Raw genomic sequence first — 26,745 nt, forward strand, 5'->3', positions numbered from 1 at the left:
TTATCTGCCTGTCTAAGGTCCGATGAACAGTTTATTCTGTTTGGTTGAAAAGTTGGCAGCGTGGTCAACTTAAAGCCAACAGATTTGCAATCGAAATTATAGCTCAATCTTACAGTTGTTTATCTGTTTATGACACTGGAAAAAAAGAGAAAATTATGAAATAAACATGCGCATAATATCATGTTTATTTCACTATTTTCTTATTGACCTCGAGGCACACAAGTGGTCAGTAATGTTTAAAGACCAAACATGAAGTAAAACTCTGTGGGGTCTGCAAGAGTTAAAGTAATTGCAATTGCATAACTATCACATAAACTACCGTATCATAAAATGATATTCATTCGGTTGCAAGCCCTTTAATTTCTTTGTGCACCGTTTGGGTGGCCAAAGGGCGATCGTTTAGCTTTCCTGGCCATTTTCATTTGTGCAAAGGTAGAACATTCAGCAAAAAACATGCGAACCCTAACGGCCTCCCCATAGTCGACGTATCGACCCTGATCACGATTGGTGCCTTGATCTCGGCCCAATCCACCCGCACCCCACCGAGAAAAAGGCCTATTGTGCATCGAGTGCATACATTCTCCACCTTTCCTTCCGCACCCCTCCTCACTGCCCATTGCGGCCAGTTTCGCCAGTTTTCCATACAATAGCAATCACTTCGACCATTCGGATCGTTATCTACGGGGCGGCGAACGAGTGCGGGAACTATGGTACGGAAAACTATGCACACTCTTTTTTTTCCCACCCGTATCTCCGCACTCCTTCCCTGGCCGCGGCTCGACGTATATTTCAATTTCCGTAGTTTTGTTCGCACCACGTGAATCGCAAGCGGGCGGGGAACGGGGGCCCGGGAACCACATGTAAGCCGCCAATCCAGATGGAATTGAACGGATCGGTCAGCGGGCAGGAGAGATCGATAAATCGACGGTTACGATAAGCGACAGTGCATCCCCGTCCCGTGGTGCGAGATTTGAATAATCGTCCGCCAGAAGACTGGACGTAGAAAATGTGATCTACCTTCGGTCGATCGGACGAAGGAACGCAGGTGGAAGGCAAAAGAAGATCAACAGTCCCCGCCAAGCGAAGCAACCATTTCCATGGGAACCGTTTCGAGCCGAGTCACACGTAATCTCTTCATTTCACGGCCCATCCAGGCACATTCCGGCGCGTTCCGTTCGGGCAGGAGATCAAGCGAGATCTTCTTCCATCCGGTTCGGAGTGGAGGATAATTATCGCAGGGTGCATTGCGAATATCTAGAAACCGGGTAAATCCACGTCCTGGGTGAGCCGACGTCCGTTTTGCGCTCGCTTGCTGTTCGATGACAGGCATCATTCCCGGCGGGACGTCGCGCGAGTCCTTGACGGGCTTTCGCTTTGTTTGGCTGCACGCTTGTCACTTCGGTCGGGCGCGCGGCCGATCCGAGTTTGACAAGTTGTCGCACATTCATTATGGCCATATTTTGCTTCACCCGCGAGCCGAGCCGGGGAGAAGGCAATTAACATTCACCCACCGGCCAGAGGAACCTTCCCTAGAGCTAGAGGTCCTTATGTGAAGTCCATACCGGTGCGATCGACGGGTTTTCTTTTCCCAGCTCTCTAGAGATCACGATTAAATAGGGGCCACGGGATAGGAATGGCTCCAAAGCGGACGGATGGTTTCTGGATGTTTTTTATCCTTTCCCCTCCGTTCAGTTCATCCACAACTGATTACCATTCTCGGGCAACTTTTCCAGCGGTTCTTAAAGGATCGTAAATGATCACAATTGCTGTCAATTAAGTGGCAGCATTGCAGTAGAAAACGTTCGGGCACGGGTGATCGATGATTTATGGGACGAGGTTCTCTGACTCCGAGTGACAAGTCTTGTGAAGAAAAATGCTTAAAACAAGCTGCATTCCACCGGCATTCCTCGTGGGAATTCGTCGACTGCAATCACGCATGCTCTGGAGATACAATAATCAGTCCTGTTTTCATTCTCTCGCGTCTTTAAGTATGTTTCGATGTTGAAACACGTTTTTAATGGCATTATTATTTATCATATGAATAGTGAAGGAGCCTTGATTTTAAGTGTTGCTTGTTGAAGCATTATTATGCTTATGCAAACATTTGGATAAGAAAATTCAGCTGATGAGAAATGAAATGTTTCACTATCAAAATAGAACAACACTAAAATAAAACGTTGCAAGCACGTTCCGAAAACGCCACGATGGCAAAATACTGTATTTATCTCTGTAGGACGCATTCGTCCCATGCCATATCTTTGAAACAACGGTTTGCCACTCCGTGAAACGTGCGGTACCAAAACGATGCTCATTAGACCGGGGTTCGTCAGTGTTTGCCAAACGGAAACCCCTTTCGCTGTTTTAATTCCGCCGGTCGTATCGATCGTGACCGTTTGCCAAAATCAACAAACCGTCGGTTCAGGAAGCTCGACCACGGACCATTTTCGCCGACGAAGACGAACGTGATCGCGAGTAAACACGCTGCGCGCATACGGAACTGGACTCGGGTCGGACTCCGTTGCCGTTTGGCTGCCGTTTTGGGTCCGGACTCAAATTTCAAAAACTACAAACTCAAACTCACGAACACAAAACGGTGAACGAGGAAAACCTGGCCACCGTTCCGTCGTTCCGGACAGCAAACGAGCTGTGAATGTGTTTACCTAAACTAAAGCTAAAGCGCGTTAGAAGCGAGGGAACAGGGAATGCTTACATCACCACCACTCACGTTGCTGATGAGTATGCCGCAGTACTCGCTGTTGCCCGACTTGGCCAGCAGGTTGAGGCTGAGCGCCAGCGAGGCCGACCCGTTGCCGTTCGCCATGCAGGCCGGCGTCCGGAAGTCGCGCGCGTGAACCACGCCGTTGTACGGGCCGGCGAACTGGATCCGGATGTTCATCGTGCCCGACTTGCAGGTGGCCGTGACGTGCGGCGCAAACTCCGAGTCCTGCCCGGTGACCTACGGAGGAGGAAGGAAAGGAAAAGAAGAGAAAGATGAGTTTAAAATTTGGATATGCCTTGCGGAACACGTCCCGCTCCCGGTGCTATGATTTATCTCACGCCGTCACCGAATCCCACCGTCCGGGGTTTATTTAATTAAACTACGCTGAAAAACATTCCCATGGCCGACGGAGGGCTATTTCATGCAAATATACAAATGTACCACCCGTCGGGTCGGGAAGTGTCCGTGTTGGAGCCGCCGAAATGGTCCGGATTTCTTAACGACCGTCCGGAGATCCCGCTGAGAAGCTCCACTTTCACTAATGGTTGCCCTGTGAGGTAACCCCTTGCCCGGCCACTTTTTTTTCCGGACAATAGGGCCGAGGAATGAAATTGCGCAACCGACCAACAAGCGACGGGTTCCGCCGTGTATTGGGATTGGGCCTTTCCAAGAGTACGCAGGGCTCGAACGGAACCGCGTATCAATGCCGCAAAGTGACAGCTGAAAGGACCCCCGTGCCCCTTGAGCTGACGTTGATGAAGTTTGCCACGGGGTGTTTGCCGAAAAATTCACGCATCTCGCGTGTGCCGCCATTATAACCGTAAAATCAACATCAAGCGGCAAAGGTTGCGGGTTGGAAAATCGTACTCCCAAACCGAACAAAATCACTTCTACTTTTACCCGAACACCGATGTGGTTCGTTGGTAGAATTTTAAATGTCAGTCACGATTTGCTTGCTTGCTGCCAAAAGTGCGACAGGTTTCACCGAACGTGACCACCGAGGGCGAAGAAGAAGAAGAAGCAGACCCCCTCTCCCCGAAAAGGTCGGCGGCGGATCTAATTTGTTGTCATCCACGTGGAGGTGGCAAACGATTTTTTTCTTTTCTTTTGACGGACGGACGTACCTTCGGCACCTTGAGCCGATCAAGGCGATCGTCGGGCGAGAGGGCTCAATGTCAGCGCTGTTTGGCTGTATGGAAGCAAAGCCGTCCGCAGTCCGAAGCGGTTCCGCATGGGCGCGAATGTCACACGGAGAAACTTGTCTTGGTGCACAAATCGCGGGACACCACCACCGATCCGTTCGTTTACCCCGTTGTGTTTATTTCGGGACCCGGTTTTCGCGATTGTCAGGATAAGGAAAGACACAGGTAGTCTTAGGTTGCGGAATTTGGTTCTGTTCGATCGCAAAACTGGTGTTGTGGGCGTACCATTGGCAAGAAAAGCCAAAATTCGTGAGTTCATTGTTCTGTGCATGTTGGGTAGAAATTCTTGGCCGTTTTAATCTCGTGCTGTTCGAGGAGATAACGGTTTGAAATAGAACGATTTTTTAATTCGAAGAGAAATTTTTTGTTTGTTAGAGAACCGAAAAATTTTCTCAAAAGTAATAGCACGAATGAGATTAGTTTATTGGTTTGGTAAAAGAGGAAGTGTTTTTGTAAGGCAAAACCATTTTTAACACGTTGACTACCGTGGCTAGCATTTTTGATAGCCAACTGTCATTAGATCTAAAAACTTTTTACCCGATAAATACAAGAAAATGTAACTTAAAAATTATAGGCATATTTTATATCAATTCTCAGGGAAGCTAAGTTTTTGTTTAGCCTTCAAAAACCATCGTTTTAATGAATGGTATAAACAAATTTGATTAAAAAAGATTGTACTAAAAAAATGAGCTAAAAAGGCTTGGCAGTCAACGTGTTAAAAGCAAGTCATGTTGTGTCAAATAAAATAACTATGGATTTGGATTGAAGAACAAAGTCTTTAATCAAATGAGTAAAATGGAATTGATGTGAATAATTAAGTATGATGTTGGACATGTACCTTTTGCTTATCATACAAGTTCCTCGACAACGTCTAAATTTTCCTTCTATTTTTGCATATTAATTTTGCCATTTAAATGATTGCGTTAACGTAGCTCATGTTATCTATTTTTAACCATTCTTATATCATTCTAAAAAATCACATGGATTATCACAATTTGGTTTTACATCAAAATGGTTCACCTTTTAAATGTGACACTTTTTGATAGTTAATAATCAATTCATCATAATCGAAAATTGCATAACAGTTGCATGAAATATATAGATAAAAATATAAATCCTACTCCCATCAACTCCCTTCCCCCTCAGAGCCAAAGAACCGAATCGAATGATGAATCAATTTTCACGCGAAAGGAAAACGTGTCCACCGTGCTCGGGGCGCAATGAAGCCGAACCGATTCCCAAGGCGAACGGCGGGTTGTCGTTGCTATCTTCGACTCCCAAAACGAATTTAACCTCTCATAAATGCATAAATCCTAACGGGCCTCTAGGTGCTAACAGCAAGTCCTAAGATGCGGTCGGGCGGCGGAAAATCACCCCCTTTCCATCCGAAACACGGTGCGCCGGTGAAAATTGCTATGCCCCAGCGAACACCGAAGGCCACTTGGGGCTTGGCTTTGGCCACCGCCAGCAACTGTTTATGGTTACGCGAACGAAAGGCCACGCACAAGACGAGCCTCCCGGTTCGATTTTCGGACCCCGATTGTGGACTGTGAGAAGGCGCGTTAGCAATGTTTACGGGTTGCTTTTTTTATTCATTGCCACTTAACAAGTTCTCCCAATGCTCCTGTACTCTGCATCCCCTTCCCACGAACGATTCGGTGGCGTACGAGGCCAATCAAAACACTCGTCTCGAGTGAGTCCGATTTCAGTCAGACGATCGATAATTGGCGGTCTGCATCCGTCCGGGCCAGAGGTTACTCGCAGGCCGGAGGTGTTTGTGTGCGGACAGGTGGTAATTGTCGATTTTCCGATTGATGCCATCCGAAAAGAAAAATACGGTGGTAAAAAACGACGCCTGCCCCTTATCCGAAGGCCCCAGATAAAGCCCACCGAGGCGCTGCCGTTCGATGGGGGTCTTATAAAAGAAATCCACCGCGACCACGATCGCCACGATGGGTCCACAATTAGCTGGCGGCACCTCGGATCGATCATCCACGAGATGACGACCGCAGCGAGCCGAGGCGCGGTGACGAGCTGAGAAAATTCCAATCGATGGGAAACGCTTGACTTAACCTCATTTCTAACACTCACTTCGGACGCCTTCCTTTGGTCCTCTCAACCGCCTTCGTCTCTCACCCCCTCTACCTCCCCCGAACGGGTGGAAAACGGTTACGCTGCACATTTCAAGCTGGTGGCCACTTCCTCCGGGCCACTTTCCACGGTCGGCGCTGGGAATGGTTTCCCGCTCCGTTTCCCGCTCCAAGCGGGAACCGACTTCTCCACCTCTTGGCTGCATTACGCCACAGGATCCACCCCATCTGTCGTCGCCAACCATCGTCTCCGGTCGTTATCGTTAATCATATTAGAGAAATGAGACCTGAATCGCACCCGCGGGCCGCCAACCGCGACCGCGTTCCAGCGCGTTGACGTGTGCGTTTTGATGAGCCGATGATCACTTCAAGACCGCGAACGATAGAGCAACGAGTCAAACGTGGTGACACCACTCCAGTCGATCATCATTAGAGCGTCTTTAGAGGCTACGTGAGTAGCATTCTAGGATGATTCTAGCAGACCTCCCCGGAACGGGTGACAATTACGAAAACATTCCACATGGTCATGCTCTAGGTCGCTGTGAAACGGGTGCATTTGAATAGAATTTTATGGATATCGCCTAAGTCCTCAGAAAAGAAAAACATTCCGTAACGGGTATACGACTTTTATAGATGCGCACATTCAACAGTGGAATGTTTATTACCGATTTCTTGATCTGTTGTACAATCTTTCTTTTGCTTTGGTATCGTGGGAAGTTCACCTAAAGATATACAACTACTCCTCTAATCGATAATTATGTAATTAATTAATGGAATGGTGGTAATTAAAAAAAAACGGGTATAGTCTTGTTAACTGTGGTCGTTTCATCCATTGAAAACACCTTAACGATTCACAATAGTTTGAGACCTTTCGTAGACAGTTGTTCCATTGGATTACATTTTCAACATAATATTAAAATTGTATTTCTGTTTTATTCAATTCAAGAAAATGTTACTCTTCTTGATTTATCGTTTTTAACATTATATAAATACCAGATATGAAACGGTTATACTCTAACAGTCCCCAATAAACTCTTATTGTTAGTGTAAGCAAACATGTTGACAAAGAAATGACCAAATATTCACCAAGAAACAATTCTTTTAAAAACAACAATGATTCAAAGATGGACAAACAAGGACGATTAGAATATAGATTTTGTTGCTTATGAAAGTTTTTTGTTTTAACTACGAACTACATTAAGACTCTGCCCAAACTGGTAAATGTTCAACACACGTTATATGTTGAGATCATCGTTTTGAAAATCAAATTAATCAAACCCTGCCAGTTCCAATGGAAGTAATTGCATTTCCGATGATGGCTTTAGCAGTAGCTTTAACAAGATTTTAATTGTGCATTTTGTGCTGCTGTTGTTGCTGACATCAGCGTTTTGTAATGCGACAATTCCACCACTTCCGATGTTCAATGCCAGCCCATGGGGAGGAAAGGGCACATTAGCATACAGTCAAACACGGAGGAGGAGGCGGCTAGATTGATCTGTTCTCGATTAAATCAAACCCATCAACAAAACGACCTCCGACAACGCTACCGCTCTATGCAACACTGCAGATCCGACACTCGATGATGATGATGAACACGGCGGGTTCCAGTTGTGCGACCTACATACATCAGGTACCAGCATCATCACGTCACCCGGCCCATCGAAAAGTCAACAACCGTTTTCGCGGACACGAGGGAAAGTGAACGTCCTCAGGTGCGACCGTATGTTATGGGCACGAAGAGCGTCATACCGCACGGTGGTCGAACGGTCGGTTTTCCGTCCGGACATCGTGTTCGATTGTTGATGTTAAATACTTCACTGCAGACATCGCTGCCTATCGGACGAACCATCAAGCGGATGGCACAACTGCAAACATGTAGGTTTTTTTTGCATATGACCGCATAAGTTATGTCACCCGAAGGGGTTTGCCTGGTATGTGGAAATGTGGTGGACGGGTCGATCTCTGCATACGACCACTACAAAGTGTACAACGAATTGCTTCCATATGAGAGCCTGATCGGTTTGTGTCAAATTGAACAGGTGGTCGATGTTTTTTTCCGTTCCAACACAATGCGAGCTAATTTCCGAACCGAAACAAGGAAGAAAAAGAATCGGAATGGGAGGCGGAATTAATCAGCATCATAAAACGTGTGAGTCTAGAACACGTATTGCAAAAAAAAACAAAACTCAAACATGATCATTTAATTAGTTCTGTTTGGCCTTACTCAGCAAACCAACGAGCGATCATTCATTCCACCCACCCACGGGAGGGTTGAAACAGTTTCCAGCACACATTGAAGTGAACGTAATCGTTGAGGTTCTTAAAACTACCCGCTACTTCCCGCTATCCACAGACCGAAGACTTCAATGATCGGCCACAAAATGTCGGTAGGAACCGTTGATCGTAAAATTCACACGCTGATCAGCACGGTTTTCAATCGCGGTCTGGGAAAATCTTCGACTAACGTTTTTCTTTTATCTTCCCGTTTCAATATTTTTGCTATTTCGCAGCTCATTTTGAACCGTTCTTCCGTTGGTCGGTAAAGTCGGAGTTTTGGGGGAGGATTTTGATAGTCTAACAGGTTTCTTTACTTCGTTTCCAATTCCCGCAAACTGTTCTCAGTGAGGCCAACCGGGGAATAGGCGTAATCCTCCCACCCATGTCCCCGGTCTCACCTCCATATCCTCCGATTACCTTTATAATGGACCGAGAATCGCCCGCTTCGAGATCTGAGCGAAAATTTAATTACGCACGCTCGTTCCCCGACCGGTACCGTATCGCGGGACTTAATCTGTTTTCCGAGGGCTCACAGACATCGCGCGCCATCTTGCCAATAACTTCCAGATCGGTTCGACCCTTTTGCGAAGGGCATTATGAGTGAACAATAAACGCTACGATAAAAAAAAATAAACTAGGGCCCCGCTCCGGTGAAGGTCTAGGGCGGACGAGCGTCTCGCGGTTCCTTTTTCCTCAAACGTTCTACGACGGGAGGGGTTTTTTAGCTGCGCCGCCTAGAAGATGGCGGCTGCTGATGCTTTCCTGCTGCTCTTATTAATGTTTGCGAGCATAAACAGCTTTCGTCCATTGTTTCCCAGCGCGGTGAAGCTGCACCGAGCGTTGTTTGGGTTGCGATACGCATACGATTAGCGTTTGTGGTTTGGGAGAAAAACCGCGACCGGCCAGATTTGAATACACATTTACACAGCGGGGTAAGAGGGTGGTAACCGTTTTACGAGGGTTTATGGCAAGAATTAGAGCATGCTAAAACAAACCCGCCAAGCCAAGCGGTCCATTGTTTTTTGGGTTCGTGCGCCTAAAACCGAGCCATGTCTCACGGGACGAGCGTTGGTCAGTCGGTCAATGAACGAGCGACCGCCATCGTGGTGTTGCGTGCCACCGTGTTCGCAGCTTGATCGAATGGGCAGCACCCGACCGGACTCCCACCCCAAAAAGACCCTGGTGGCCTTCACGAGTCCGCTCGCTGGTGGGACGTCGCACCTCCACAAAAGAACGAAGCGAACGAAAATAACCGTGGCGTGCGGGTCTGCACTTGCGCCACCAGGTCTTGGCGGTCCGCAAACAGCGCAAACGCTGCCCACGGGCGCAGCAGCATCGAGCGCAAGAATTGAGGAGGTGTTAAGAACACCCAACCCTACATCTTAACCTTCCCGCTCGGAGTACGTGGGCTCCCTCGGGGTTTAACCGTGACAACAACCACCACCACCAGCATCAAGGCCACCATGGGGTGCTTCAATCTTCGGGCACACCGTCCGCCTGATCCCGACGACTGCGTACGATGGCTGCTCGTCTTTTGTGTTTCATGCGTCGTCGTGATCGTCGTCGTCTTCGGAGGCAACCAGCGACAGCTGCATCTCGGTTTAAACCACGATGGTACCATTACACATTTTACCTACTATGTTTTACGCCACGTATCATTCCACCAATTCGATACGCACCCCCCTTCTTAGGCCGTCGCGATCGCTGCACCGCAAAACCGCAACAAGCCTTCGCCACGAGCAGCGGACGGAAAAAGCCTGTGTGTTGTTTCCGTCAAAACCACAAACCACAAATCGGGAAGGGAAAACAGTGAATTACAGTTCAACCCTCCCTCTCCGCGGGGGGAACCGACAACGTCCCCAGGGAGCACCTGGCGCATTAGCCACGGCCAACGTTCTATCCCTTCTGGAACCCACGCCAAAGAATAAGGGATTCGGTAAGGCGGCGCAGGAATGCGCTTTGATTAGCCGTTCTGTAGCGTTACTTTGTAGCTGCGTCGGAATTGCACGCTGAAATCAACATTAAAAACCACCGTTCCTCGGCATCAGCAAAAGGGGGGATGCTAAATTCACCCCACATATGCCACCCTCGAGAGTGCCGAACCGCTAGAAGTAAAAGTGAGACGGGCCGCGCGGTTGGCGCTTAAAACGCGCCACTTTCGCTCCAAGAGTGGGGTTGGGAAACGGTGTTTTGCAAAAATTTCCATCCATTCATTCATTAGCACGCGGAACTGACGATAAAGGCTGGAAAAGAAAAGCCAAAAACCATAGCTAGGGATTTTTGCACAAAATCGCGCACACACACACATGCACACAAACTCTTTGCGATCGTGCGATTTGGAAAGTGTGCTAAATTTGGGGCCCTTTTTTTCGTTTTTCGGAGGGGCGGTTAACCACCTCTTTTTCCCGGTTGGCCAAAAACTGTTCGAATCCCGTAAAACAACAGCTACCCGCGATGGCGATGCGTAAAGGCTTTCTAATCGTTTCACGCGAAAGCAGATGGCATATGAAATGCGCATTTTCAGTTCAGTTCAGGAAATTATTGTGATTAATTTGAGTGATTAACAAATGAAGAAAAATAAGTAACATAACGATCTAGTAGTTCCCATATGTATGCATGGACAGCTCCGTATAAGCATGGGCCTAATGTTCCGAACCCGGGGGCTATATGCAATTATTTTTCGATCAAAATATAACGTTGGCAAAATATTAAATAATTTCAAAATAAATCCAAATGGATCAACATCAAATTGTCTGTCATTAACATTATTCCTTGCTTCGAACATTTTGGATTTGTGATGAGTCAAAGCAACCGAGTAAAGTATTTGGAGCAAGAAAATTTTCCACCATCGATCTTTCCCGACAAATATGCGTCAAGCTTCCATTTTTCTTCAAATGACCAATGCACATTTGTCTCTCGAAGGGTTGGTTGTGCTATCAGAGAAGGAAACATTAAAACCATAATTCCATACAAGCATAAACCCTTTGCTACATTGTGACACAACGTTCCTTACGGCACGGCGATGCGGAGCAGTATAAATTTCCAATTGGAAAACCGTGCCCACCGTGTACCGAGGGAAACATTGCCAGTAAAGACATCCGCGACCACACGGACAGGGATTTTCATTGCGCAAAACGTTCGATGGAGCGAGCCGCAGGAGTTCCCCGGTTCCGATCGTTCGATTCCGAGCATTCGGATCCGCGCAATTGTGCAACGCGACCGGATAATTCGATTTCACTCTCGTTTTGTCCTTACCTGTCGGATTTACACTTTTCATGCCGCCCGGCTGTTCTCTCGCATGTCCGCGGGATCTCGGGCGAGCATTAAAAAAGCAGCACGCGACGTCCGTTTCGATCGCTTGCGCACGTCGTAAAAGCGGACCGCTTTTATTTCGCGAGAAATTGCGAAATGAATAATTTTAGTACGGAATGCCTCTCGAAGGAGGGTGGCAAAAAGGGCCCCCCCGATGGTATCCTGCCAGCCCGTGTTGGGTGATCGCGATTGCATTCGTTTCGTCTCGGGCGAGGATCGACCGAAGGAAGGAAAACGGAACGGTGTCGATATTTTGAGCAAGTTTATTACGAACCCAGCAGGATTGTGCGAAGGCAACCCGGGATGGTTGCATACGAGCGGCAACAATAAAAGATGGTGTTTTATGACAAGCGACGGAACCGACCCGGGCTGAGGCCGGAAAAATGTATCGCGCTGGGCCCGAAGAGATAAATGTACTCGAAACCCTTGCGGTAACTCAATGGAGGGAATCCACGCACACGCAGGACAAATAACAATTGCGCTACACTCGTCGTTACGGATGCATTGCGGAGCGCCCATCGGTCAGCATCGGAATGGGTCGAAATTCCTGTGTTTCGAGCGAGCTCCGAAAGGACCTTCCTGCGACTGATCGGACTGATTTAACCCACGCCCGGACGTTTGGCCGGCAAGTAACAATGGCTCATTACCATTGAAAGAAATCGGTCCACCCGGCGCAGATGCCGCTGATCCGAAAATGCCGATTACTTACTCCTTCTACCATGTTTCCGACATTGCGCCCGGTTGGTCCGGTTTTCGACGCACAATTTACTTCGGGTCCGTTTCGGTATTTGACCGCAGGCCACAAAGAGATCACCGAAATTTGTTCGAGCAGCAAACCGCAACATAGTGCGCACATGAGGATCTAATTACTCGTGCCGACCGGAGTTGACCATCGGAGATTGTGTGATCCAACCAACATGCCAGCGAATACTTTCAACCTCCTCCCTCCATCGATAACAAACCGATTTCCAGCTGCATGGCCATTCCTGAGCCTCGTTCGCGTCCTTTCCCTCGGGGGCTTTCGTTACGGCGAAGGCTCGACATGCACAACACCGTCTGAACCAGTTGTTAAGAGAGTTACTGACGATCCCTGGGGGATGTTGAGATGTTAAGACCGAACGTTTTAACACCCTTTCCAATATCCCTTGGGGGAAAACTTTACATCACAAACCAATCACGAACAAATGGGTTTAAACTGAAGTGCAACTTAAATTTCATAACAGAATAAAATTTCATCTTTATAATAATAGGCAGGGGATTAAGAGTTGAGTCCGAAAAATTTAGCGTGCATCTAAAAGGATGTAACCATGATTTCAACAATTCGTTTATTTTCATTTGAATGAAATAAAAGATGCATCCCTATTTACTTTTTCAAAGCGCTTCTATTTACAATGTTATAAAGAGGAAGGATTCAGGTCCTTAATTATACGTCCAACTTATTCAAATTATATTCGTGATAAACAAAATGAACTGCGAAATAATTTTAAGTAATATTTCAATCCTCCAATATTCAAAACTTAATACTATTTTTTCACTTCAAGATGCTGTTCAATATTGTAACTGTGTATTTGCTAGTTACATAATCATTTTTAAAGAAGATGTGTGGTTTGTTCCAATCAATCACAATTTTGATTTTGCTGCATTGCTTACCGTATTGAAATAAAATGTTTTAATTCCTGCTACTGGAACTGTGTATGAAAACCCAAAAACTTAGATTAACGATTCATATTTTGAATGGTACTTCTCACGCTGGATTTAAACGCAAAAGAATCAATTGGGAAGATCCTTATAACAAACATGGAATTATTATTTCTTGTTTTTTCTTCTTCTTAAAACGGTTGGATGTGAAAATTTATCCTGTACCGTGCGTATGCTTATGTTTTTTAAACTCAACACCTCGTTATTCGTTATTCCTGTGTTCAACAGCGTCGTATAAATCATTCCAATTTGTTTTCACATCGTCATTCGGCAGCCCGATAATCACCATCCAATCTACGGTCGCCTCCATGCCAGCCAGTCTGTACACGAAGGGAAGATTCTTTTCTTTGAAACACACGTACACACACACCCCCCCTTTCCCCCTTTTAGATACTTTTAATTAACAAGTACAACCTCCTCCTTGTCATTTGTTAGCCGCTTCTCGGAAGTGCATCGGCGTGGTAGCCGGTAGCCGTCCACGATGTCAGCGAAAGATTTCTCACTGAATGGGCCCCCTTTTTCCCCACCCTCCCACCACGAGTGTTCTGAGGGGTGAACCCACGTGCCCACGGTTTGCCGCCTCACGATCGCTGCACCGAACCGTCTCCGGCGCTTGTCACAATCTGTTTAACTTCGGTCCCGTTAGCGCTTTCACTTATCAGTAGCGATCGTGGCAGACGGCAAACCCACCCTTCCGTTTCGCGAAGGAACGGCGGAACCGAAAAGGAATCTTTCCGTGGTGCGAAGGGTGATGCTGATGTTGATGATGATGATGAGGATGATGACGATCTTTCCGGCGGGCGGAGAGTAATTAATTACCTCACGCTGGCGTAATTGTTACTTCGCTCCACGGCGCACACCCGCGATGGCTTCACGAACGATACGCTCCTCCTCGGAAGAGCCATCGCCGGCTGGTAGCAGCCCCCGTTGACAAAGGCATCCATTTTCGTCCATTCTAGCGCGGCACGGTTTCGTGCAGGCAGGCCCTTTGATCGCCCGGAAAAGCCATTCAACGTAAAGAACCCCCCCCCCCCCCCCCCATTCGACGGGCTGCACTAATTAAACAATGAAGCAAATCGAGGGAAAATTGCGCGGCAAACATTCGGACCGTGTCCACGGACCACACGGACACAGCTAACGGCTTCTGGAGGGTTGGCGGGACAGGTGGCGCAACTGATTGATATTTGCCCCCTCCCCATCCCCGCGCCGCCATCGTCGCGCTCGGTTATGATTGAGTGATTGAAAATTAATACCAGCACCGGTCCCGGTAAGCTTCCTGCCGAACCGCCCGATCAACCGTGACGGGAATGCTAAGCAAACAAATCGTAGCGGGATCGTACCGGCTCTAATCGGCGATCGTGTAACTCGAAGCTGCCGCTTTTCCGATGCGGTTCTGTTCCGGATGAATGGCGGCGCTCGCAATTCGGAAAGACGCCAACTGCAGCTGCAATCGAACGGTGGGGCGTACCTTGAAGACCTTCCTGTAACGGAACCTATTGACAGACGGCGATGGAGCTCCGTGGTCGATGGTGAGCTGCTGAGTGCAGGATTAAAGCGGGAAAAGTCTGAGTTTATTTTTATCGCACTCTCACCATATGCTCGTTGTTTTTTCAACGTCGTGGATTTCTTGGGGTGTCCTTAACATCCTTGCACGCACATTGGAGAAGAAAATGACGAGTGGAACGAACGAAAAACCAATTATGACTGGCTCACAGTCAACACACAGATGTTGAGCGCATGGAAGCAGTTCCAGCACACACGCGGGAAATGATCGAAACACAGCAAAACTGCCCATCGCTGTTCGCCGGACCTCGGTGGGTTTTTTTTTTCGATTCCAGAACGATCGTAATTTCGACCGCCCGCCCGTCAGAAGTGGTCCACACTTAATGGCGCCAGCGCAATGGGTTTATGTTTGGAGGTAAAGGGAGCGCGCAAGCTAAGCGCTTCACGTATTCTCGCTTTCCCCGTCGTTTAATTTTCACTATCCCATTAGCCACTTACGCCGTGGGTCGGTTCTTTGAGCATGACGCGTGTAACGGGCCAGCATTCAGAACGGTACGGCCGTTTGCGTTATCATAGGCCCATCAAAACAGAGCCTCTCGGAGCGATAAGCTCCGGTGGGCGATTGGTTGGGTTGTTTAAATTAAACGCTCGGAGTGAAACAGTAAACTTTTCAAGCTTTAAGCATAATGCTTTTTCTCCCCCGCCCCCCCTCGTTTTGTGTGTCATCCATCACGGTAGATAAAACGCGTTAAGGCAACGAAAACTGTACCGTTCGCGCGGGATGACGGACGGTCCATCGCCTGGCAGAACATTTCGTTACCAGTCACATTACAATGCGGACAATCCACGGCTTTACAGGGAAATGTCGATTAGCACTCGACGAAGGGGGAAACCTGTTTTTTTGCACCGCGCTCTGTTGTATTTTATTTCCATCCAGCAATCCTTTAAGTGGCCACTACGTCGGACGGAACGCATCGCAGCGGGCGGGCCTTAATGCACGGGAACGAGGGCGGGCGTGCTGCAGTTTGCGAAATCAATATGGTTTATGGTGATTGCTGCAAGGTTTCGACCGTGTAAGACCCGCTAGGCAGGACGTTGCCCCGGGGGTTTGCAGGTCCGCGGGGCGAGGTAGAAAATAAAAGCGGTTAATGATTTAACCACCCGAACCCCGAACAACGTGTGTCCCGGCCGATCAACCCACGCGCAAAATCCATGTACACTGCGCGAACTCTGAGTGAAATATGTATTAATCCTGGCTTATTGCTTCTTGTGCCACTCCCGCACAATGCGAGACCGAACCGCCGTTTGTCCGCAAACCGGTAGCCTGCAGGCCGGACGGCTCGGGGTTTTGGCCGTTCCAAATCGAACGACACCAACGCCCGGGCAGGCAACGAACCCCCAAAGGTCCAAACATGGAACGCGCGTGCAAGGTTCGAATCCAGTTTGGCCAACGGAACACGGAACACCCGTCGGTGTCCGGGAGTGAACGACACCGTCTGGCAAACATTGTTTCGCGCCGATTCCAGGTGGTTGGGCGCTGATGTCTCCCGGCCGTTGGCACAGACACACATTATTTTTGCTCGCCGGTGATGAAATCCACTGGCAGGACTCCGATCGGCTGATCACGGCACGGTCACGATCTCCTAGGGCTTGATGGGGGAATGGCAGTCACCCGGGGAGGTGAAGGGAAATAGATTGTACAGTTCCCACCGCACCAACCCGGGTTCGGTTATTGACTGATAAATCATCCCACCGTTTCGGAGGGTTTGCAAATTCCGGCACGCCACCACCGAACCGAACCGAAACCGTCATACCATGTTAGATTTTTGTATCGTTAACCCGCGGGCTCTCCACCAGGGTTCTCCCTTTTTCGTTCATCCACCAGGACGAAGCCATAGGACGTTTATGCAACGACCTCCGTTCGCGTTAGGCGAGGCGAATTCGAAAAACGTTTCAACCCGAAATCCCCAAACCAAACCGGTTTCGCGGCGACGGATTGGCGACCGGAGGGCGAGTGCCAAAAACAAAAAAAATAAAATAAAGAAAACTACACGTATGCACCCCATGAGTGCACGGTGCAGGATGCTGTTGCATCGAAAACGGAAAGCAAAAATCAGCGGGCACCCAACACGGATGGAGGGTGGGGGACGACGACGAAAATGTCTGCCTTCCACGAATTGTCGTAAAAATTCGACCCCGGCCTTTCGACGGATCGTGTGCGCGCTTCAACCCCGCTTCGGTGGTTGGCTTGGGTGCGGAGAAAGGGCAGTTCTGCATGATGCATTTCCGAGCGACCCCCGGTAACGTAACGATGACGCAACAGCGCAGTGCAGCGCCAGCACATGCACGTACGTCCGCGAATGCAAGCGAACGCAAAACCGCGTCGACGTCTTCGGGAGGCCCTTAACATCGCCGCCATCCCGATGCTAATGAGTGGCTGGTGAGCGAATGCGGGCTGATTGACGTGGCGGTGCCCGAGGCCAGAAGAGCGAAAGTTCCACCATCACCATCACAGTTTGTGCTAGGTGCTTAGAAAATTAACTCCTTTACTCCATCCGTTCTGTGCGATGTTATTAGCAAACGGTTCGGGAGGAAGGAAAATACTATCATTTTCTATTGGCTTTTCTTCTAAGTACCTCTTCGGGGCGTTCTTTGGATGCGTCTAATTGCACTTTCCCGCACACAGACATCGTGGGTTGTTCCGTTGGGTTTGAAGACGCGAAAGAAAGTGCTGATTACATGCCATTAGTTGATTGTTATCTAATTGTTAGTCGTCGTACGGTGTCGAACCGTTTTCACCTTCCCGGGTTGGGAAAAATTAACATGCAAACGAAGAACGGATTGAGGAAACGCGCGGTGAGTTCTAGAGGAGGTGATAATTAGGCTCGACTACGGAACTACTAGGAAGGAACTGGTAAAGGCGTTCAGTTTGGTCGTGGCCGTGATTGTAGCGGATAAGGATCGTCGATTCAATAGCAGCGGGTGGCAGATGATGGGAAATTATGCATTCGACTTCGACCAAACATACCGCACCGCAGGTAGTCGCGGATTTGAGGAAGAAAACATCGCACACACACACACGCAGCTTCCAATGGCGCGATGGGCGACCCGTGGGAAGGATTGTAACAGTACTCGTAAGCTGATTAGAACGAGCACCTTCTGATTGGGATGTAGACAGAATAAGTGGAAACGACTCGGAAGGTTGTGATTAGCAACGCAAATGAAGATTTATGCATTGTGCTTGGTTGTGTTTGGGGTGGAGTTTCGGTGCTGAAGGTTGGCTAGTGTTTTCCGCTATGAAAAACCTTTCCAAAGGGTTTATTTATTTATTCGTTTCCTTTCGAAAACCGACGCTTACACCCTCAGGCAATCTTGACAACGGTACTTCCCAAAAGAGTTCTCCCAACCATTTCTGGAGAAGAAGATAATAAAAATCTACTTTTAATATTAGTAGGCAGATATTCTGGGAAAAAAACGTTTTTCCAAACCCAACTCACCGAAAAAAAAGCCCGATGCTCACACCTGGAACCTGCTTCGTGAATATACGATCCGCTCCAAATAGATGCGCTTTCCATTGCAAATCTAGAACTGCCCGCGCGTCCGTGTGCAATAAACAAATGCACCCCCTCCCCCCCAAAAACGGGCGGGAAACGGGGAGGGAAATGTTTCATCTCATCAGTATGCAGAGCCAACATAAACAAGTGCCCATAAACGGGGCACCCGCACCGCAACGAACGACGTTCTGCTGAATAGAGACAATAAAATCATAAAAGAAAAACTAGCACACGGCAGCAGCACGAAGGGCGATGAAAAGATCCACCCCACTGGGTGTTTGTCTTGCCGTTTTTTCTTTTTTTTTTCATTCCAGCGCGATCGCTTCGGAACACATAAAACACTACCACCATCATCACGCTGATTTTCCACTCTCACCCCGGGGCGAAATGTGGATGCTGCTGTGGTCCGCGCCGGGCACGAAAATAAAAGCTAAATAGCCTGCCAGCCGCCCACCACCCGTCCTCTCTTCCCACCCCCTCCACCACCAACAGAATCATTACCGGAGCATCACCTAATGATGTCGGAAGTGAATCGCAAATGAAATCGACCCTACCACGTTTGCCGACCCTTTTGATTTTTGGAGCAGTTGTTGGGGATGGAGAAGAGGGGGGAGGGCAACCGTTTTTCATTGCTTTTTCCCGCCGGCAAAGGGGCAAATAATAATGATACAAAAAAAAAATATTAGCGTCGGCGGAAGACAGAGCGTTGGAACGGAAAATTTAACAAAAACAGTCCAAAGGGATTTCCCCGACGCGTGATCGCGCTCGTAATGCAATGGCGCAGCGCGTCGCGATTTAAATTGGGCTGCGCATTTTCATTTCGGTTCCTCTTTGAGTTTGATTTTTTTTTTTTTTGCTGTACCGATGCAAAATATACCATATACATTTTCCTCCCGCGGCGACCCACACCAGCTGGTGGTGGTGGAAAAACAATCAAAAGATGGTTGCTGTCGAACTAATGAGGAAACACTTTTCAGCCGGTTTCCGCCGGCGCGTGTTCGAGGGGCGGGAAATTGGTTCTTGGTTTGGCAGTGGGTGGGAGGCGGCTTAGAGGGAGGGTGGGGGTGGTAAGAGGCTAGCTGATTGATTGCTTTTAAGAAGGCAAAATCAATTCATTCACCTTCCCTTCCGGGCGGCGGAATGCCCCTTTCAAGAACCTCCGGCGATGGAAAATGGAAAAGAAAAACACCCAAACCGATGCTATCTCGCACCTCGCTAGAACTAGATCGGCATCCGTCCTCCCCCGGGCCCGGAGGGCAGTGCGACTTTATCAGGTGCCAATGGATGGTGTGGTTGTAAAAATGATGTACGATGCCACCATCGACCTTTCCGGTGACGTACGATAACGTGCGCGTGATTTAAATCTTCCATCCCGGACGAAACCCGGGGTGGCAAAACACACACACACACACACCGGGGTTGCCACACAGAAAAACACCTCCTCCGGGAGTGTGCGGGATAATCACCGTTTGGGTCCGGTCTTTGGCTACGATTATAATTACCGGCGATCAATCAAAGGGGCGTCAAGCGGCGGCAAAGGGTGGGCCACCCCGGGAAGTGCACGGGAGCAACAGGAATGACCACTTATCGTCAATCATCATTATTATCGTCATCATCAGCAAAGCGACGGGCGAACAGGCGTCTTCGTCCAGGAGAGGTTAAACCGTATCCTTTCTGTTTTCAAACCCAAAAGGGTCACTTTCGTTTCGAATGGGATTTTAATTTCTTACTCTCATTTCGACGGACGTTGGATGCGTTCCTCAACACCAGAGACTGACATGAGAACTGGCAGCCAATGAGTTCCCCTTCGTTCCGAGTTAAAAGAATCATTACATTACATTAAATTATTAAAGCAAACGACCCGACCAAACCGGCTTCACGGCGCTTGGCATTGTCCGGAAAGGAAACGGTAGAGTCTGTTTGCAAACCTACTTCAATTCCTGACCAAAGCCGTCATACGCCAGCGCCGATCGAACACTTCCGTAGGTGGAAGCCAGTGCTAGTGTCACCAACTCGGCTTTTTTTCTCTGCGCTTCCCCCGTCGTCCGGGTCGTCACCAAACGGCCAATGACATTACGTCACCGGCACCGGTTAAGCAGCAGCCACTCAAGGTAAGCGGAGGCCGTCTTAAGTCGCCAGTCGACCGATGAGGCTGTGTGAGTGTTATTGTGTGCGCACTTATGGAGGTGAACATACATTTCCTGTCCCGACTGGCTTGTGGGTTGTTTGCGCAGTTCTGATTCGAGGCGGGAAGTGTGGTAAAAAAAAACCCTTTACTTCAAATGAACCATGTGAAACATGTGAAATTTTTCGGCGCCCTCAGGCCGAAACCGTTGGAAATGTCAATCGAAGCGCGGGACGGGCGTTACGTAAGGTGGAGAAAATTTCATGCTGCTCCCGGCTCATCACGAGATCGATGCTCGATCGGGCGACCTCGGCGACGCGCATATCAACATTATGTGATGTGCACAAACGCTGGCGCGCGCACACACACACACGCACGGGTACACGAAGAATAAATAATAATATCATACACAGCCAAGTCACAATGAAGACGCCCAGACCGACACCGGCTCACCTTGGCTCGCAAGTAGGTGCGATCGGTCGTTACGAAACGTAACCGATTCCAATTGGGACGCGACCGGTGGACAGCGGCTGGAAGGGGAGGATTTGCTCGAATGATTTACATAGCCCGTGGAAGTCACCGTCGATGGTTTGATCAACCCATTGCGAGCCTTTCCCGTGCCTCACAACCGGGACCGAGACGATACGGCGGACAAATATTTTTTAATATGCATCACAAATATTTCCACGAAAATGACATCCTTCCCTTGCGGCGACACACACACACACACAAACTTACTCACACACGCCATGTGTTTGCATTCCCCTTTTTTTTTTGTCACAAGCATACCAGCATACCTTCGAAAGCATAATTATTACAAATTTCATTCACGTTTCGGGCTTTCAGCCGATCTCTTTTGGTCGTATCTTCTCCGCCGAAGGCACTTTTTCATCACATCTTGAGACCCCGGGCAGGAGGAGGAAAACATGACTCAACGCGAGAACATTTCAATTCCATGAAACTGTTGGTGTGTCAAGACAAAAACAAACCACATAAGCTTCTCCTGCTACATGTGTACATATTTGGCGATGAATGTGTACAAAAAACGGAACAACGACTGCATCGTTCCTTGAGCTGGAAGCTTCTCTTTCGTATGGGTATTCCCGGGGCAATTTTCGATCGATTGCCGACAATTTGTTTTTGTTTTTTTGTCTGTCTATAAGCATAAAAAGTAGAAATTTTCGCAAATAATAAGGATCTGAATCCGGGTTAAGTGGCCTGAATGACAAAATATATATAATGACGATGACTCAACTACTGAGTATAAACCCTCTATTAACTCTCATACCACAATGTGCTCAAAGAACATTCGTATTTCCAACACAATTTTGTCTGTTTAAATTAGAACTCGACAATGATTTTTTTACTGCATTCAGATGTGTGCACTTATATACTCTAATACTTGTTTCGTAAAATAATGTCGAAAAGGATGTAGCACAAAATTCACCATTGAAGAGAGTATATGTATTGAATGTATCTGCTCATGCAAACATAAGACAAATTTTGTGTTGTTTTTATACTCTTTTAATGAATACCACTAGCATTACCGGACCAGTAATTTTGACTGGTTCAGTTCCTTTCTAGCGCCTTTGTGTCTGCTACTCACTTCGTCAAACTCAATAGCAATTCAATGAAATATCGTTTTTTTATCATTATCGAAATATAAAAAGTAAAAAGTATTGAAGTATAAACAGGTCTATAAAAGTATTCACGAAATAATCCATAGTGATTTGAATTCTTGCGCGTTGAATTGCACACGTACACATCTCGGAAGTTCTAGTGTTAATCATATTGTATTCTATTTAAACAACGCAGCATTGTAACAGCTTTAAAATAACCACATGGCAATTGAAGATCCACCCCGTCTTCAACCGAACGAGAATAAGTTTTTCCCATGTCGTACCTTCAAACATACTTCATTATGCATCCGACGTGTCATCCCGCTTCAACAAAGTGCGACAAACGCTCCCCGCACTTACATGTACGTGGATGACAGACCTGGCTCTGTCAAAGTATTGCTTCCAGAAACTGCGGAAATACCGATGTGATTGAAACGACAAATGGAGATTTCTTTTTCGTCTTTGCGGTGTTAGCTGCATTAGAACGAAGGAAGCAACTTCAAGCGGCGCTCCTTGATGGGTGCTTTTCTGCGGGTTTCAAGTACCAACAGCCTCTAGGTGTTGCTCTTGTTGACTCAACTATTCGCACTAGACCGGTGCGAAATGCTTCGCGAGTGTTCGCATATGCAAATCAAATGCACTTCGCCGTCCCCGCGAGCTAACGGTTGACCATTCTCGTTGACCAGGAGATTTGCCTCCATCGGGGCACTTAGGTCTTCGTTCTTCCTTTTCTTCCCTCGGTGATCATAAAGAACCTCGCTTGCAATTCATCCCGCTGTTCGTGTACATACCTGTCCGATGAGGATGCCCAGAACGAGCAGCACCGTTAGTGTCATCAGTCCTCTGCTGGTCGCCGATGGAGTTCGGCGAAAGTCATGCTGACCCATCCTGTGACCTTCTCCTACGAGTGCGTTTGTTGAGGGAACACTTTCGCGAATGGCAAGCGCTATACTTTGTTTATTGTGTCTGGGAACTCACTCCGGTGTCGGGAAACACTGCTGACGATTTGAAGATGTTTCTTTCGCACTGCAAACGCTCCAACGATCCCCAATGGTGGCTTACACACGAAACACACACACCGCGGAGGAGATCATGAAGCTGAGACGGCCCCGACGCCAACACACTGCACACAATGGCTCGTTTTTTTTGGGGGGAACTCGAACCGCACGAGCCGGTAAGTTTAATTTCCACCCTCGCAAGATGTAATTTGGCTTCTTCCGATGCTTCAATCAAACCGTACCCTCGTTGCTTTCTTCACGCTGCTCACAAACAAACACACGCACTTTTCTTTGCACGCTGGTAATATTTTGAGAAGAGAGAAAACAAGAAAATGAGGCGAGCTAGAACGGTTAAGGCGCTAAATGCAGAGCTAAAGGAGGCAATTTCGGTGAGGAACAGTTAAGCCCGAAAACGTCCATCTTTTCCCCCTTCTGTGGGGGAAGTTCTTCGACCATATCAACAGCGGGCGTACGCGGCCGGGCAAAGGTTCCCTATCGTGCGACTATATCTAAAACGCTCCGGTTAATGACCACAGCACCGTTTCGGGAAAAAGGTTCAAGTTGGGAGTCAAAACGCCAGGCTTTGCTGTGCCATTAGAGCCGAATGTCGGTGTGACCACCTCAAAACCGATTCCCGAAATCACTTATATCGCGAGATATAGGGTCCCTGGCAGGGTAATGAGGCACAACGTACGCGTGCGGTGTAGGGTAAGGCTTGGAAACTTGGTTCTTATTTCGCCAGATTCGCGAAATGGCAGCACAGATTCCCTGGAGTGCGAACACTCCAGAAGGTCGAGAAGAGAATACCCCCCGCGCGATTCGTCACGGACGCCCCGCCGAATGTCGTGGGAATCTGGACAGCAGAGTTCTAAAGGAACTACAATGCGGTCCTCAGCTTTTGGAACGTTTCAAAGAACAGACAAGCTTCAAGTTTTCACACCATGAACCTCATTCCTCTGCCGACTCTAACGGGCAGTATTGAGGGAGGCAAGATGTTAAGAAGACGCATGCCGCCGTTCGGGAACATGGTGGTCGTGCTGGATGAAGCTGGTGAGAGGCATCGGGCAGTGGCTAACCGCAGAGTCCCGTAATGCTTATTTGTAATTCAAAACTGTCAAATTTTCCAACCCATTCCACGCTGGTGTAGAGTGTTGGGGTGGAGAAGGTGTTGCTCATCCATTGGAGGCCTTTCAGGTCGCGCTTCCGTAGTCATCGAGAAGGAGAAATGTGTCGTACAAAGCTAAGGAGGTACTGGAAGCCATCGAAGAATCCACCAGCAACTCCTCTCTACACCGGCTGTCTCGAGTTCATTTTGTTTTCTGGTGTGTTGGTCTTTATGGGCGTATCCTGTCCAACACCAGAGATGGCACGTACTATTCGCCTGTCTAAAGAAAACCACCGAAACCGTCGAGGATTTATGTCCGATTCACACGACGAACGCACCGACGCATGGCCGATCATGAATCGGTGTCAGATAACAGAAGTTTTGCATACACCCAAAACCCAGGTCCAAAAGTCCTGGAGTGATTGGCACGTTGTATGAGCGTCCGAATATCGCACCTCTGTATATCTACATCCCGTCAGGCACGTCGGACAGGCTGAGTATGCAAATTTTCGAAGCTCACGACAAGACACAGCCGTCTCCCCCAAAACGAGGACGTCAGTTTATCGCGTGCGTAAGTCCTGACCATCCCAAGTGAGGCCCATCGCGCGCGTAGCGGTTTTATTACGGTACAACCTCTGACCCCGATGGTCATCCATTCGGACACCATGCCGTGCCTCCGGACCACCACCCCAACCAACTATTACCGTAATCGAGCCGCTTGATTTCCCGTATCACCGACGGAGCGTTTAAACGTGCCAAAACAGATGTTTCTTGGACGCGTAGCATAATATTGGAGGCTTTTAAAATGCTGCCGGCCGTTAATTACACGTCGGGCACAATTTCTCGTAATCTTGTGCTTCTTAAAGGGATGCTGAAGATGGTGATTACTAAACGATATTAACGGATACGTTACGCTATACCGTTGTGCAAGGGAATAATTGTTGCTCGTGGTTCAGGGAAATTGTCACACAGTTGCTATCTTTTCAAATAACTCTTGCTCGCAGATCAGTTCATTTATAAAATGTTGCGTTCCATAAGGAAAATTTTAAGTGATTTATGGGATGCATATTCCCACACAAAACCCAGTCCGAAATGGTTTAAAATATTGGACCTATTGACCAATCTCTAGCTGCGGCTACCTGTCTAGGTCGCTACCTGGAATCACTTATCGGCCAAAAACAAACTTTCGTAACGGCGCGGTTCCACTCGATGTGTAACCGTTTTACTAACGATTCCAATGAAGCTCAGCGTCTCAGCGCTCTTTTCTTCGGTATTGGATGACTAACGCACGGAGGTAGAGCAACGGCAATAAGGAAAAATACGACAACAATCCGTACAATTAAAGCCCTCAGCCACCAGCAACGATCACTAATTAACCGGCTCGCCATCGCCGTGTGGCTACTAATCATTCTGTTCGTGCGTCTTTTGGGGCCTTCTTTTGCTTTTCTGTACTTGCCCAGGCCATTTTCCGTTTTCCCCACTCTCGGGTGCATGCCGTTTGTGTTGCAGAGCTTAGTAATCGTAGTATTTACTTAACCACTAGCATCTCTGGTCACGCGTAGCGGCAACACCGCATTCCGACCGGCGATGCTTCAGGTGCAGGTTGGAAAAACGTCACAAAATAAATAAATAAACCATACCGACCGATGGCTCGATGTAGCTACATTTTTACCGGATGAGGTAATTCCTATTGAGTCACGAGTTGTAGGGAATCATCGTCACAAGCGCCAGTCCGGACCGATGTTTGACAAATTGGACGTTCGTGTAGTAAAGAGAATTGTCCCATCAAAGCTAATGATGGTTGAAGAGGTTGGTTGTTTTTGTGGCCCTTCGCGGGGGGATATTTTTCAACACTCCTTTTAAAACAGCTGTTAGTGAGAGATTGCTTCCATTCCATTTTTTGTTTCATCTGCACTTTACAACAGATGCAAACAAGCTGTTAAACATATCCTTAATTGCTCGTACAAGATCTATTTTTTATTTTGCCAGCGAAACATCATGCTACAGAAACCTCCAATGCGTAGAAAAATGCAATCCACAAGCTGACGCACGCACCGAACCCTTCGCGTCGCCCGGCAACGGCCGATGCAGCTCAGTGACTTGCGCGCTACGTTAAGCGGGGAACGTACCCGACATCAACATCACTTGCAAGCAAAGCAGAGAGATGCAGAGCGGCGTGCGGACGCCCGGCATCGAAAAATGGTTCGCCCAGCCGAGCGAGTCGTCCGTCACTTTCGGTTTTAATTCCGAACCATATATTACACACATTCCAGCCGGGGATGGGGGAATCCCGCGGGGGGAGGGTTGCGTTTACGGTTCGCTGGCGCGATGGGCCCTTCCTCGCGGCTTGCATAACCCGGTCGCGATGCCTATTTTGCCTCACCGGTCCGGGTCCCCGTTTGGAAGTAGGCTGCCAACCCCGGTGTCTCTTGGTTTTCCCCGGCCCCGAGGACACTGGAGCCGCAGCATCTTCGATCGTTTCAAATCGGCTCCGTCCTTCCGTACTGCTGACACAAAAACGCTATCGAAGACGACACAGTTAA

At 48.2% G+C, this 26,745-nt stretch overlaps 1 protein-coding gene across 1 annotated transcript in view; it reads right to left on the minus strand.

The window, feature by feature from the left end:
* LOC131272730 (uncharacterized) overlaps positions 1 to 22,986 on the minus strand; it is a 37,103-nt gene extending 14,117 nt beyond the window's left edge. The window contains exons 1-2 of the mRNA XM_058274568.1: positions 22,891 to 22,986; positions 2,711 to 2,956 (exon numbers count right to left, since the gene is read on the minus strand). Coding sequence (XP_058130551.1) covers positions 2,711 to 2,956; positions 22,891 to 22,986 — 342 coding nt within the window. The remainder of the gene's footprint in view (positions 1 to 2,710; positions 2,957 to 22,890) is intronic.
* Between the last annotated feature and the right edge of the window lie 3,759 nt (positions 22,987 to 26,745).

This window comes from Anopheles coustani, chromosome 3 (genome assembly GCF_943734705.1).
Source record: "Anopheles coustani chromosome 3, idAnoCousDA_361_x.2, whole genome shotgun sequence".
In the NCBI taxonomy this organism is placed as follows: domain Eukaryota; kingdom Metazoa; phylum Arthropoda; class Insecta; order Diptera; family Culicidae; genus Anopheles; species Anopheles coustani.